This window comes from Rana temporaria, chromosome 8 (assembly GCF_905171775.1).
Source record: "Rana temporaria chromosome 8, aRanTem1.1, whole genome shotgun sequence".
Taxonomy (NCBI): domain Eukaryota; kingdom Metazoa; phylum Chordata; class Amphibia; order Anura; family Ranidae; genus Rana; species Rana temporaria.
In genome coordinates this window covers 57,624,008-57,639,648 of record NC_053496.1, presented here as the reverse complement: position 1 = coordinate 57,639,648, position 15,641 = coordinate 57,624,008, and the positions used below count along the sequence as shown (strand labels likewise).

The 15,641-nt window shown below is 42.4% G+C and overlaps 1 protein-coding gene across 1 annotated transcript in view; it reads right to left on the bottom strand.

Annotated features, from left to right (window-relative positions):
• CFAP46 (cilia and flagella associated protein 46) overlaps positions 1-15,641 on the bottom strand; it is a 267,974-nt gene that overhangs the window by 70,914 nt on the left and 181,419 nt on the right. Inside the window, exons 44-46 of the mRNA XM_040361829.1 lie at positions 11,518-11,697; positions 9,767-9,934; positions 4,869-4,966 (exon numbers count right to left, since the gene is read on the bottom strand). Of these exons, the coding sequence (XP_040217763.1) occupies positions 4,869-4,966; positions 9,767-9,934; positions 11,518-11,697 (446 nt within the window). The remainder of the gene's footprint in view (positions 1-4,868; positions 4,967-9,766; positions 9,935-11,517; positions 11,698-15,641) is intronic.

Here is a 15,641-nt window from a genome sequence, read left to right as displayed (position 1 = left end):
CGACAGGGGGGGGGGGTGGGGTTGGGAGGAAGGGACCTCTCTGCTCCAGCAAACTGCAGCCTGCAGCCTGGAACCATGAGGAGGTCAGCGTTTTGCCTGCTTTGCAGGCCGTGAGGAGGAAGACTGAATGGAGCATCGCCTGGAGGCTTGCAGGTAAGCACAGCTCTCTGACACACACATATACTTTTATATCACACAGGCCCCACTCAATGCTTTTCCAACACTACAAGGGAGGTCACATCTTATGGGGAATAATACATATAGAGCCATCCTATCTTTATGATATGTGACTAGTTTGCCAGATGCAGTGCATAACTTTAGGCATGTCCCCTGTGACCCCCCAGAAAAAACCTGCTAAGAACCAAGTTCCGCAAGTTTTCCCCTCACTTACCTGCTCCATGCCGCAGGACTTTGCCAAGCAAGAGGCCCAATCTTCCCCCATCTCGGTGGGGATGTCTAGACCTTCAGGCCCTGGGTTCCTATGAAGGATCCACTGTCCTGGGCCCATATAGCACTCTGGCAACAGAAACATTAGGCACCCAAAGGTTTCTAAGTTCTGGGCCCAGGGTCCAGCTCTCTAAAAAGAAAAGCATTATGGGCTATACCCCAAGGGTTTGGGGTCCGGTTACTGACCACTTTAGCGCTGAGGCTTTTTTGGACAGAACCGGTTAGCTCACCTAATCCCAAGGATGTGGAGGCAAGCTAAACCATGACTAACACCTAAGACACTGGCGGAAAAACTGAGGTACTCCTCCTATGGGAGGGGGTTATATAGGGAGGGGCATTTCCTGTTTGAGATTGCCAGTGTCTACACCTGAAGGTACTCCATATAACCCATATAGTAATGAATGCCGCTCTGTGTCCCGTGATGTACGATAAAGAAATTGTGGTGTTAATGCTAGTGGCAAACTGTATCACATAGTCCAGGGGTCTCCAAACTTTCTAAACAAAGGGCCAGTTTACTGTCCTTCAGATTTTAGGGGGGCCGGACTGTGGCCAGCGGGAATAAATTTTTTTCTGCTATTAGTGGGAGTAAACAGTGCCCCATCTTTGGTATTAGGGGGAGGAATAGTGCACCATTGTTGGTGTCTGTGGGAGAAATAGGACCCCATTGTTGATATCAGTGGCAAGAATTATGCCCCATTGTTGGAGTTAGAGGACAGAATGATGTCTCATATTAGTGGGATAAATAGTGCCCCAAGGGCCGGATAAAGGCAACCGAAGGGCCGCATCTGGCCCCCGGGCCGCAGTTTGGAGACCCCTGACATAGTCCATAGTTCCACGTTTAAGAAAATCAGTCACCACTAAGCATATGAAAATGTTTAAATGCCCAGTGCAAAGTGGTGATTTTTTTTAGCTTTATTAGACTTTTAGCCTTATTTATAAAATATTTATAAGAGATAACTCTGTCTGGGAACCTCAGCTGTTAAAAGGAGCTTGGTGAGGGTCAAAAAGACCTGCTCAGTGCTCAATTTGCACCCTGTGGAGTCTAATATAGCGCTGTTCCCATTTACCCACAACAAAAATACAGCAAATTAAGTCAGAAATATTGTTTTCAGAAGGGAAAACAGCAATGGAAGACTGTTATGCCCTGTACACACGATCGGTTTGTCCGATGAAAACGGACCGATGGACCGTTTTCATCGGACGAGCCGATCGTGTGTGAGCCCCATCGGTTTTTTTTCCATCAGTGAAAAAAAATAGAACCTGTTTTACATTTTCTGATGGTTTAAAAACCGATAGAAAAAAAGGATCGTCTGTGGGAAAATCCATCGGTCACAAATCCACGCATGCTCAGAATCAAGTCGACGCATGCTCGGAAGCATTGAACTTCATTTTTCTCAGCACGTCGTAGTGTTTTACATCACCGCGTTGGACACGATCAGATTTTTAACCGATGGTGTGTAGGCAAGACTGATGAAAGTCAGCTTCATCGGGGATCCGAAAAAATCAATCGGTCCGTTTTCATCAGACGAACCGATCGTGTGTACAGGGCATAAAAAAGATAGAAACCTAGACCTAAGGGGAAAGGAGATAAAACCTTTGTTTTAGGTACATTAATTATAGAAAGAAATGGGGTCACTAAAATGAAAACTGGTTGAGGAAGACCTGGAAGTAGCAAACCATTTAAATAATTACGATACTTCTGTTCAGTCTTCTCAGAAATTAATTGTACTAGCAATAACAAGTTGGAAAATCATATTGGTTCTAGTAATGACGGTTCATTTTTAGGATTTCTGTAGACAGAGGTAACAGAGGAACTGGCTTTGTTAAAGCCTAATAAAGCAATGGGCCACAATGGTATTCATCCCAGAGTTCTAAAAGAACTTTTAGGTATAGTAGTTCGAACATTAAAGGGGTTGTAAAGGTAAATGTTTTTTCACCTTAATGCATCCTATGCATTAAGGTGAAAAAACATCCGACAGCTAAGCCCCCCCCCCCCCCCCAGCCCCCGTTTTACTTACCTCACCGCTCAAAAGGTGGGGCCAAGTGATAAAGTCTGCGGCTATGCCCGCCGCTGAATCACGGAAGCGTGCCCGCAAGAGCTTTCCACCATGCTCACTCGCTCGTATGAAGGTGGAAAGCTCTTGAGGAGAGGGAGCCATGACAGCCGCCGAGGGACCCCAGAAGACGTGGATCAAGGGGCCACTGTGTGCAAAATGAGCCACACAGTGGAGGTAAGCATAACATGTTTTTTTTTTTTTTATTATTTTCTTTAGTGTCGCTTTAACAGGTCTTTTTAATCAAACTCCTCTAGTGGACAGCGAATACTGTACCTATCCACAAGAAGGGCAACAAAGTAGAAGCTGGCAATTACAGGCCAGTGAGTTTAACATCGGTTGTAGTCAAGTTAATGGAATCACTCCTGAAAAGTAGGATCATTGATCACTTAAAAATACATAGCTTGCTTGACCCAAAGTAGCATGACTTTACGGAGGGCAGATTACGTCAGACTAATCCGATTAAATTCTTTGACTATATTACCAATGTTTTGGACCAGGGTGGTGCTGTGGACAGAGCATATCTTGATTTTAGCAAGGCATTTGATACAGCTCCACACAAAGATCCAATACAAAAGTTGTACAAGATACTTACTGTAGGACTTAACCCTTGGGTGGTACAGTGGGTATGCTGTTGGCTAAAGGATTGATACCATAGTGTGGTTGTAAACAGGGATCATTCGGAACAATGACCAGTCACTTTTAATGCACCACAAAGCTCTGTACCTGTTCTATTTAATCTATATGTAAGTAATATGTATAACTAAAAGGGTTGTTTGGTAAGGTATGTCTTTTTACTGATGACACAAAGGTGTGTAATGGGGTTGATATCCCTGGAGGTGTCTGTAACGTGGAACATGATTTGGCATTGCTAAAAGATTGGTCAAATCAGTGAAAACTGCAGTTCAATATTTCTTAATGTAAAATAATGCACCTAGGGAAAAATAATTCCTTGCCAGAGTACAACATTGGGGTTACAGTGTTGGCCAGCACTACAGAGGAAAAAGATCTGGGAGTGCTTATCTCTAGTGATTCAAAATTAGCAAAATGAGAAACAAAAAATGTAAAAAAAAATACAAAATTCAAACATGTTTAAATAATAAAAAAAAAAAAAATGGCAGACTAGATGGACCACTTATGCCACGTACACACGATCGGTTCATCCGATGAAAACGAACCGATGGATTTTTTCATCAGATATCCGATGAAGCTGACTTTCATCAATCTTGCCTACACACCATCAGTTAAAAATTAATTTGTGTCAGAATGCAGTGACGTAAAACACTACGACGTGCTGAGAAAAATGAAGTTCAATGCTTCCGAGCATGCATCGACTTGATTCTGAGCATGCAAGGATTTTTACCTGATGGACTTGCCCACAGACGATCGTTTTTTTTCTACCGTTTTTTTAACCATCAGATCATTTTAAAACAGGTTCTAGGGGCCAGATCCACAAAAGGGTTATGACGGCGTATCTGCTGATACGCCGTCGTATCCCTGTTTCTATCTATGCGGCTGATTCATAGAATCTGTTACGCATAGATATCCCTAAGATCCGACATGTGTAATTGTTTTACACTGTCGGATCTTAGGATGCAGTACCGCGGCCGCCGCTGGGGGCATTTCTCGTTGTAAACCAGCGTCGGGTATGCAAATTAGCACTTACGGAGATCCATGAAGGTTTTTCCCTTTGTGAAGTCGCCGTAAGTGTTAGTTTGCTGTCGCAAAGATAGGGCTGCTTTTACAAAGTGTAAAGTTAGTACACCATGTAAAAATATACCCGTCTTTCCCGCGTCGCTGTCAATTATTTTTTTAATTTTTTATTTTTCCCGCCGCAACTCTCTTTTACCCATCGCGATTCACAAAACCTCGGCGCAACGTAACTTCGCGCAAAGCACGTCGGGAAAATAGCGTCAGGAGCATGCGCAGTACGTCCAGCGTGGGAGCGCGCCTAATTTAAATGGGACTCGCCCCATTTGAATTGGCCCGCCTTGCGCCGGACTGATTTAGGATATACCGCCGCAAATTTCCAGGTAAGTGCTTTATGGATCGGGCACTAACTTGGGCAATTTGCGGCGGTGTAACTTAAATAGAAAAAGTTACGTTGCGCCCGCTGTTTGTGGATCTGGCCCTAGGTTTTTTCACCGATGGGAAAAAAAACGATGGGGCCCACACACGATCGGTTCGTCCGTCTTTTTTTTCTGCTTTTCTATGTTTCTATGTTACTTGAGGACAGAAGTTCAAAACACTGTACCAAACTATACGACAAAGTAACCTGTAATACACTGATAAAGTAAACAGAAGGGAAAGAAAGTGATGCAAGCTCTTAAAAATCAAGGAAAGCTTTAGATAGCATATGCAGTTTACCTGTCTTCTGAATGTTGCAGAATAATAATACTGAAGTTTGGTGGCAGCTCACCAAACATACTGAAATGCTGCATTGGGACATGCAGATTCCCCCATACCTAAAAGATATAAAAAATAGAATATATTACTTTGCACAGCTACACCAAGCTTATCTGCCGTTAACCCAACAGACATACTTTTGTATAATTGTACAATTTGTATAAAACATTTACCGTATTTATCGGCGTATACGGCGCACTTTTTTGCCCTGAAAACCAGGGCAAAATCGTGGGTGCGCGATATACGCTGATACCCGCTTCCCGCGCTGTGTTTGAACCACTGCGCCGGCATATACCGAGCGCAGTACACTCGGGTATAGTCGGGCAGGCTCGGCTCCTCTCGCGGTCCTGTGCGTCCTGTACGTCCTTTACGCGAGAGGAGCCGAGCCTGCCCGACTATATCCGAGTGTACTGCGCTCGGTATATGCGCAGTGGTTCAAACTCAGCGCGGAAGCAGGGATCGAGCAGGGAGGACACCACGATGTCCGCAGAAGGACACCGGACCGGACGAGGCCACCGATGGACGCGATGGACGACAGGCAGGACGCGATGGACGACGGGCAAGACACCGACGAGGGGCATCCAAACTGTAAGTATTTATTTTTTTCCAGGAATTTTTCTTCAAGTTCGGGGGCGCCAGGGCGCGCAATAGGCCGATAAATACGGTCGTTTTTTGGTGATTTTCAGAGAAAATTCTTCTGAAGATCAGATAAAATGTGCGGTTACTTACAGAACATTTGACTTGAACTATGTTACATTTCCACCCAGCTAAGTGAAACAGACAGAATGCCTGTCTTTTTTTTAACTCAAAAATTGTTTTTATATGGTGGTATATGAAGTATGAAAGCTGTGAATTTTCGATAGGTAGACACCTGTAAAAACATTGGCAAAAAGTACTGTAGGTCTAACACAAGGGGCTAGATTCAGGTAGCTGCGCGCATTATTATGGCGGCGCAGCGTATAGTATCTGGAGATACGCCGCCGTAACTTGTTGCTGAATCTAGCCCACGATATTTAGGTGTTTGGTTAATCCACTCATAATTTAGGTATTATACAGTTGAGCTCAAATGTTTGCATACCCTGGCAGAAATTGTGAACTTTTGGCATTTATATTGAAAATATGACTAATCATGCCAAAAAAATGTCATTTATTTAAGGATAGTGACCACATGAAGCCATTTATTCTAATGTTTGGATCCTTTTTAAATCATAATAACAGAAATCATCCAAATGGCCCTTATCAAAAGTTAACATAACCTGGAACCTTTGGCCTTGGTACAGACACAGAAGGTGGCACACACAGGTTAAAGTGGAGTTCCACCCATAAATATAACATTACATCAGTAGTTTTAAAAAAAATTCATTAGTCCTTTACGAAAATTTTTTTTTTTTTTAGATGCCTTCAAAGTTTTGTTGCTAGGCAGAATAGTTAATCTACCCACTTCCTGCACCTAGGTGCTTAATGCTTCCTAACCTACACCGCACAGACTCCTGGGAATGTAGTGGGTGTAACTTTCCAGGAGTCTGTGCACTCCCCAGTCTCAAAGAATCATGTGACTTGGACAGCACAGGTGCTGAAACCTGATCTGACACTGCTTGTGCAGCACTCAGCATGTGCTAGATCTGCAAGGCTGAAATCCAGGAAGTGATACAGTCTGGCTTCATGATGCCCACACTTAAGATGGCCCCAGTCAATTTCTATTTTATAAAGTGTCTAAATGCTGTAACAACCTAACAAAACGGACCTTAGTTTACAGACTAACTTTACTAGAATACATTAAGCTTGTGTATTACAGGGGTATTTATATTTAGAAAGTGAAATTGTGGTCGGAACTCCGCTTTAAAATGGCAATTAAAGGTTAATTTCTCTCATTTTTGTCTTTTTAAAATCACAATTAGTGTCTGTGTAGAAATAGTAAATGAGTTTGTTAGCTCTCACTTGGATGCCCTATGAAGGTTAGACACTGAGCCATGAGGAGGTAGCAAAGAATAGGCAAAAGCCCCGCGTGACAAAGTAATGGAACTTATAAAGATGGAAAAGGATATAAAAAGATTTCGTTACGACGCACGGGGGCAGAGATCGGTGCCAAATTTTAAAAAGTAAATACACACAATACATACAGTATACTGTAATCTTATAGATTACAGTACTGTATGTAAAAAATACACACTCCCCTTGTCCCTAGTGGTCTCCCCAGTGTTCTGCATGCACTTTTATATAATAAAAACGGTTCTTTCTGCCTGGAAACTGGAGATTGTCCATAGCAACCAAAAGTGTCCCTTTATGTCAAAAGTGGTTTTAGAGCAGCTAGAAAACAATGATAATAAATTAGAATCACTTGCAGAATTGAGCGATAGCGATTTGTGGGGAAATTCGTCATCAAAAATTAAAAGTAATAATTTGTATTATTATTATTATTACATTATTTGTTATAATTATTTATATTTATTTATTGTATTATAATTTATGATTTTGTGTTTCAAATTTTATTATACCCGGGATGTCTACTAGACTCTTGTTTGGACAGATTTAAGTTAGTAATTTCTAAGAATTACAGGCCCACAATATAAAACGCCAAATTTCCATGCAAAATAATGGTACCGCTTTCAGCACCTAAAATCTGAAATAATCATACCGCCAGGGAGATTAAGGACCACAATTCAATGATACTTGAACAAAAAGAGCTGCATGGTTAAGCTGCCAGAAGGAAGCCTTTACTGCGCCAATGCCCCAAAAAGGCCCAATGAGGCATGTCAAGGTGTTATCGGGCATATTGTAACCAGGCTTTTTTGTGGAACTTGTGCAGTAAAGGCTTCTTTCTGGCAACTTGACCATGCAGATCTTTTTAGTTTAAGCATCATCGTATTGTGCTCCTTAAAAACCACCACACCATCTTTTTCCAGAGCAGCCTGTATTTCTCCTAAGGTTACATGTGGGTTTTTTATTTGTATCCCGAACAGTTCATGTGGCAGTTGTGGCTGCAATCTTTCTTGATCTACCTGACCTTGGCTTGGTATCAAGAGATCCCCCAATTTCCACTTCTTATTAAATGATTGAAAAGTACTGACTGGCATATTCAAGGCTTTGGATATATTTTTATATCCTTTTCCATCTTTGTAAAGTTTCATTAACTTGTTACGCAGGTCTTTTGACTGTTATTTTCTGCTATCCATGGCTCAGTGTCTAGCCTGCTTAGTGCATCCATGTGAGAGCTAACAAACTCATTGACTATTTATACACAGACACTAATTGCGATTTAAAAAGCCACAAATGTGGGAAATTAACCTTTAATGGGCATTTCAACCTGTGTGTGCCACCTTCTGTGTCTGTACCAAGGCCAAACATTCCAGGTTATGTAAACTTTGCATCAGGGCCATTTGGGTGATTTCTGTTATCATTATGATTTTAAAAGGAGCCAAAAATGTATGTGATAATAAATGGCTTCATGTTATCACTATCCTTGAATAAAAGACAGTTTTTTGTCATGAGTAGTTATATTTTTAATATAAATGCCAACATTTCACAATGTCTGCCAGGGTATGCAAACTTTTGAGCACAACTGTACTTAATTAAAAAAACACTTGCATTAACACTGGGGATTTATAACCAAGCTAGCTGTATCTGATGGGAGCCCCACTACATTACTCCAAGCCAGCCAAAACATTGGATATTAGGCCAGGGCAACATTAACCACCGGCATTAGCCCAATCCTTACTTCAGGATTTCGATAAGCCCCCAACCCGTAGACCCCCCACAACTACCGACCCCAAAGCACCCTCCCCATGTTGAGGGCATGTGGCCGGGTACGGTTCAGGAGGGGGGAGTGCTCTCTCCCCCCCCTTTCCTGCGGCCTGCCAGGTTGCATGCTGGGATAAGGGTCTAGTATGGATTTTTGCGGGGGCCCACACCATTTTTTTTGGCACTGGGTTCCCCTTAAAATCCATACCAGACCTGAAGGGCCTGGCATGGATTTTGGGGGGGACGACTCCCGTACCATTTTTTTTTTTACATTTTGGCGCAGAGTTTCCCTTAACCAGTTATAAATATATGAACTCCACTGTCTGCGCTGACTGAATATAGAGTCTACACTGAATATCTAGCCTACGCTAAATGCAGAGTAGATATACTAGACTGTGTGTATATATATATATATATATATATATATATATATATATATATATATATATATATATATATATATATATATATATATATATATATCTCAAATACACTACCTGCACTGACTGAATATAGAGTCTACACTGAATATTTAGTCTATGCTAAATGCCAAGTATATATATATATATATATATATATATATATATATATATATATACACACATACACATACTAGACTGTATATATATATCAAATACACTGCCACTAACTAACCTGCCTGCCTAATCTAGCTAAATCTGGCTCTGTCCACACACTATACACAGCCGTTATGTAAGCAGCCATATATAGCGTGGGCCATGGACTTAGTCCCCCTGAGCCATGAGTGGCCAAAGCGCCCTGCCTTTGGCAAATTATGGCTCTCGCAGCACAGCACGCTGTGATTAGCCAAAGCATGCAGGTCAGGTGCATGCTTTGGCCAATCATCAGACGTCAATGTAGTGTGATCTCGCATTGCATTATGGGGCATTCTGCGGCGCTTGAATTTCCCGCGAACACCCCATGATATTCGCTGTTCGGCAAACGGGCGAACACCTAATGTTCAAGTCAAACTTGTGTTCAACTTGAACATCGAGCTCACCCCTATTATTGACCAACTAGAAATAAACTGTATTTCACGTTTGTTAAAGTCAGCACTTTGAAAGTACTGTATATACTTTCCAACTGTACTGTATGATTCTTACTTTTGAGATGGTGGCCAGTTGTTGCTCAACCTGTTTCCGAAGAGATCCTTCATCTCCTTTCTCTTGTAGATAATGCAGGAGGTTCAGTAATGCTGCAAACTGAGAGCTGCCAGTATTGCGTGTTGCCATTAGCACTATGTTTTTAATCATCATACATGAAGAACAGCTCTATGGAGATACAATACAAATACAAACCAACATAGTGATAATCATGATCAACTTTGACAAAATCTTACTTTGCATAAAAACTTTAAAGGAGAAGTCCAGCCTGAGCTTGTTTGGCTGGGCTTCTCCTATGGCTCACAGGAGTGCAATTCGTTTTGCAATCCTGTGACCCATTTTCAGCAGAGAGCGGTCTGAAGTCCGCTTTCTACTGACGTCGCGCAGATCAGTCCAGGCACTGCCTCATCACAAGAATGAAGTCCGGATTTGGCAGGTGCCTGGACTGATGCCTGTCTTAGCCTCTCAGTGGTGAGCAGCTGAGAGCCTGAGATGGCCGCTCCCCACCCGCCACAGCTCAGCGCTCCAGTGAGCATGAAGGAGCAGAAAGAAGAGCTGCTGATTGACAGTCAGCAGCTCTCCTCTCAAGGATCTGTGAAAACTGAGCCATCAGCGATGTTCGATGGCTCGGTTCTCAGTGTAAAGACATGGGGGGGACAGATGCAGCATCGAACCGATGCTTCATCCACCTAGGTAAGTATAAAAGGGAGAAAACTCCCCCCCCCCCATACTTCTCTTTTAAACACTAATTTTCATTGAACATCTTCCCCAATACTCAAACATACACTTACATTTTAAAGCCAAAATGCATATATATATATATATATATATATATATATATATATATATATATATATATATACACACATACATACATACAATTCACACACACACTATGTCGTCAAAAGTATTGTGACACCTGCCTTTACACAAACATGAACATTTTAATGCCATCCCAGTCTTTGTCCATAGGGTTCAATATTGCCTTGGTCCACCCTTTGCAGCTATAACCGCTTCAACTCTTCTGGGCAGAAAAAAAACCACCACACTTACACGCACTCAAAATTGGGTTGACATGCACGCACTTTGACCACGCGGTCTCTAAAAAGAGAGGCGAAGGACTAACGGGGCTGGTTGAGCGGGCAAATCCTCTCACTCCCTTATAGGGAGTCCCTCTGCCCCGTTGGGCTTCAAAGCGGAGCAGGTAGGGCGGGCTGTGTGGGAGGATCCCCTCACACACCCACCATTGCCACCCGGGGCATGGAGAAAGGTGGCAGATTGCCTCTGGGGGAGGCCTGCCTACTCCCAACTCCTGCAGTCCGGCTCCTCTCTCGAGCACACGCACAAAAATACACTTAAAAAAAAAAAAAAACTCTTCTGGGCAGGCTGTCCACAAGGTTTAGAAGTGGGTCTATGGGAATGTTTGACCATTCTTCCAGAAGCGCATTTGGGAGGTCAGGCACTGATGTTGAATGAGAAGGCCTGGCTCTCAGTCTCCACTCTATGTCATTCCAAAGGTGTTCTATCGGGTTGAGGTCAAGACTCTGTGCAGGCCAGTCAACTTCCACCACCCCAAACTCACTTATTCATGTCTTTATGGACCTTGGTTTGTGCACTAGTCCAAATCATTTGGAGGGAGGATTACTGTGTGGGGTTGTTTTGCAGAATATACAGTAATCATGCTAAGTACCAAAACTCAAACTTACACTCAACAGAAGTCACTAACAACAAACTGCCTGGCATAACCGTACCTGATGAAGAGCAAGAAAAAACCCTGATGTTAGAGAGTCAAACTGTCCAAAACATAAACAGATCTCAAGACTTGCGGCTGACAATGTGTCCATCAGCTTGTTGTCTATTGCAGCATTAATGGACTGAAGTAAAATCTCATTGGACTGGGCAAGATAGACTTCTGCCAATGCTCGTCTTGTCTGGAAAAGACAAAAACAGATACAATTATTAGTTCACACAAAACAGAAATTGCGCTAGTAGATCAAATAATAGCACCAGGCAAAAACAATTAGATAAATTGTATAAAGATATATAATTCACATTGCCGAGCTTATAGTGACAACACAAAATGTATAGAAGTGAGCCATTATATCAAAGAATGAGCAGAAAACAAAATGTAAATAACAGTCCCAAAGTGAATTCAAGTCCAAATCCACCGCTGTGCCAATAATAATAAAACAATCTTGTGTAATTCAATGCTTGCAACACCTCCAATTAATAACACTCTTACCAGAATCTTTGGACCCTTTATATATAAAAAGTCAAATGGGCATGTGAAATAAATCCAATTGGCAGGTGACCTGACTAGAACACCGTCTCCAGGTGGCCTAATAGTACCTCCAAATTTCCAGACAAAATCTGCTTATTGTGCAATCCATTGACCTATAATATTTCACCATACTATGCTCTCCCCGGTGGCCATCATCCCCGCAGAGGAACAATTTCCGGCTTCCGGCAACGGTAAATTGGTCACTGGATTGGACAATAAGTGGACCTTGTCTGGAGACTTGGAGGTGCTATTAGGCACCCAAGAGATGGTGTTCTACTTGGATCCCCTGCCAATGGGATTATATTCACATGCCCATTTGACTCTTTATATATAAGGGGACCAAAGATTCTGGTAAGAGTTCTCTTAATCGAAGGTGGCGGTGCACTTGGGTGTTGCAAGGATTGGATTACACAAGATTTCTTTATTATTATTGTCACAGCGGTGGATTTGGACCTGAATTCACTTTGGGACCGTTATTTACATTTTATCTCTGCTTGTTCTTGATATAATGGCTCACTTATTTAAATTGTATGTTGTCAATACAAACATGGCAATGTGAAACTACAGTAGATACATTTTAGTAGGATCTCCTTCTTCCTATGCAAAACACAAATACTTTCTTTCTTCTTTTTTTTAAAGCCCCCATTCTGGGAAAAAAAAATTTTATTTCTAGTCCTCACTGGCACCCGTATCATCTTTTCCCTCTTACCTTGTGAAGCAACATATCCCTCCACTGGCTTCCGCTCACCCAACAAAATGTATTCTAAATACTAACAACTACATACCATCCACATTTTTGTCCCCAGCTACATCACTGACCTAGTCTCTAAACACCAACCTAATCGTTCTCTTCGTTCTTCTCAAGAGCTCCTGCTCTCTAACTCTCTCATCACCTGCTCCCATGCTCGTCTCCAGGACTTTTCTAGAGCCTCTCCAAGCCTATGGAACTCATTTCCCCAATCTGTCCATCTATCTCCTTCTCTATTAGCTTTTAGAGGATCCCTGAAAACCCTCCTCTTCAGAGAAGCCTATCCTACCGACACCTAACAACTGTATTTTCATTTTGTCCATCTGATCATCCCCCACAGCTACCAGTCTTTGTTCCACTTGACCCTCCCTTCTAGACTGTAAGGTCTAACGAGCAAGGCCCTCTGATTCCTCCTGTATTGAATTGTATTGTGACTGTACTGTCTTCCCTGATGTTGTAAAGAGCTACGCAAATTGTTGGCGCTATATAAATCCTGTATAATAATAATAATAATAATACTCACCTAATCCAGTCCCCCATCCAGGTCCCACACTGCTACTCTTTTCAGGTGGTTGGACTTCTGATCCAGCACTGCAATGTCCCTCTTGAGATTGCTGGTCCCCTGCCGCCTCCCTCTTATGGAGTTGTCCCCTTTCTGGGTCCTGAGAAAACCCTGCTGCAGTCCATCCGTTAGTAAGTGTCCATGTTAGGCAATCACTGACGTGGACAACCAAAGATGGACCCAAACAAGGAAGTAAACAGAAGAGGAGAAGACTCAGGACCAGATCTGTGAATGGAGGGGGTCTTCAATTCACAGATTGTGTTTCATTCATAGAAGCTGTAGTATGGCTTCTAATAAACTAGAGAGCTTGGCTGGAAAGGCTGACATAGTTGGGCATTTTTGATGAGTAGAACTATAGGCAAAACTTTTTTTTTCATTTTGGATAGAGAAAGGGAGGGTTATAATCCCTGTCAGTTTTTTTCCCGCCATCTGTGTCCCATTGCAGAGACTTACCTTCACTTCCTGTCCCATAGCCAAACAGGAAGTTAGAGAAAATCCCTGCAAACTAAGGGAATTTTTTGGGGACCCCAAGGTCACCAGAACTAGGGTCCCCATTGGAAGTTTTTCCCTCAATTACTTTTCTGGGGACAACTAAAATGTTGTGATTTTCTTTCAATGATAATGGTAAACAGGACAAATAGAGAGGGTGAATCTCCTTAACAGGGGCACAGACGGCAATAAAAACTGACAGGGATTCTAATCCCTCTCCCCTCTATCCAAAACGAAAAAAAAAAGTTTAGCATTTAGTTATACTTTAAATCTATTAACCCCCATCTCACCTGAAGATTACAGCTGCAGGTGTGGGGGGCATCGGAGGAGGAAGATTTCAGCAAAAGGACACAGCACCATAAGGGACACATCTCACTGAAGGTAAGTAATGTCCCTTGTGCTGATTTTCTTTTCTTTTAGGTAAAGTTCTCATAGATTGGCGTAAAAATGGGCGGGCGTAATGTATCTGATTTACGTTACGCCGCCGCAAGTTTTTCAGGCAAGTGCTTTATTAACAAAGCACTTGCCTGTAAAGTTGCGGCGGCGTAGCGTAAATCACCCGGCGGAATTCAAATTCGGCGGGTAGGGGGCGTGTTTCATTTAAATGAAACGCGTCCCCGCGCCGAACGAACTGCGCATGCATTGTCCCTAAAATATCCCAGCGTGCATTGCTCTAAATGACGTCGCAAGGACGTCATTGGTTTTGACGTGGACATAAATTACGTCCAGCACCATTCACGGACGACTTACGCAAACAACGTAATTTTTTAAATTTTCGACGCGGGAACGACGGCCATACTTAATATTGGCTGCACCTCATAGACCCAGGGGCAACTTTACGCCGGGAAAAGCCCAACGTAAACGTCGTAACTTTATTGCGTCGGCCGCGCGTACGTTCGGGAATTCGCGTATCTAGCTAATTTGCATACTCGACGGGGAAATCGACGGAAGCGCCACCTAGCGGGCAAAACAAAAATTGCAGTTAAGATCCGACGGCGTAAGAGACTTACGCCTGTCGGATCTAAGGGATATCTATGCGTAACTAATTCTAAGAATCAGTCGCATAGATACGACGGCGCTAGGCAGAGATACGACGGCGTATCTGGAGATGCGCCGTCATATCTCTTTTGAGAACCTGGGCCATAGATCACAGGTACTTGTTTATAGAGACTGACATACATTCACGATGGTAGAAATGTTAGATGGTTACTGAACAGATAGTAACGTGTCAGCAACATTATGTTTCTGCACACTCATTTACATTACAGACTAGAAATGACAGAACATTTAAATCACAGGCACCCGTATAATGAAAAGGGCACTTATTCATGATGATTCCTTTGTATAATTACCAGCATTGTTAGCCAGGCAACAGACAGTAATGTGTCAGCACACAAATAAGTATAGTGTATTAGGCTTGTGTGTCCCTGATAGAGATACCAATGCTGCTGTTAATGTACTATCCCTCATAATGTGCTTTTATAAGTAAATGCATTATACTGTAATGATATTTTAGATCATCTGTGCTGTAAGTGCATTTACATCAGGAATTAGTTTGAAGTAAGGCAGCACGCTCCACTATGTAGAAAAAATGCCTTCTCCGTCCATCCTGTAGGTGTTTACACATTCAGATCCAGGATAACTTTCTGTATCAATGTATTGGAAAAAAACAACGTATTTCCCATTTTACTTTGCTGTCTTTGATAACTGATATGTCTGAACTCTGGCATGAATATTTGTTTTTAAATGTTTGTTCATGATACACTGAAAACTATACCAAAGCAACACAGGCTGA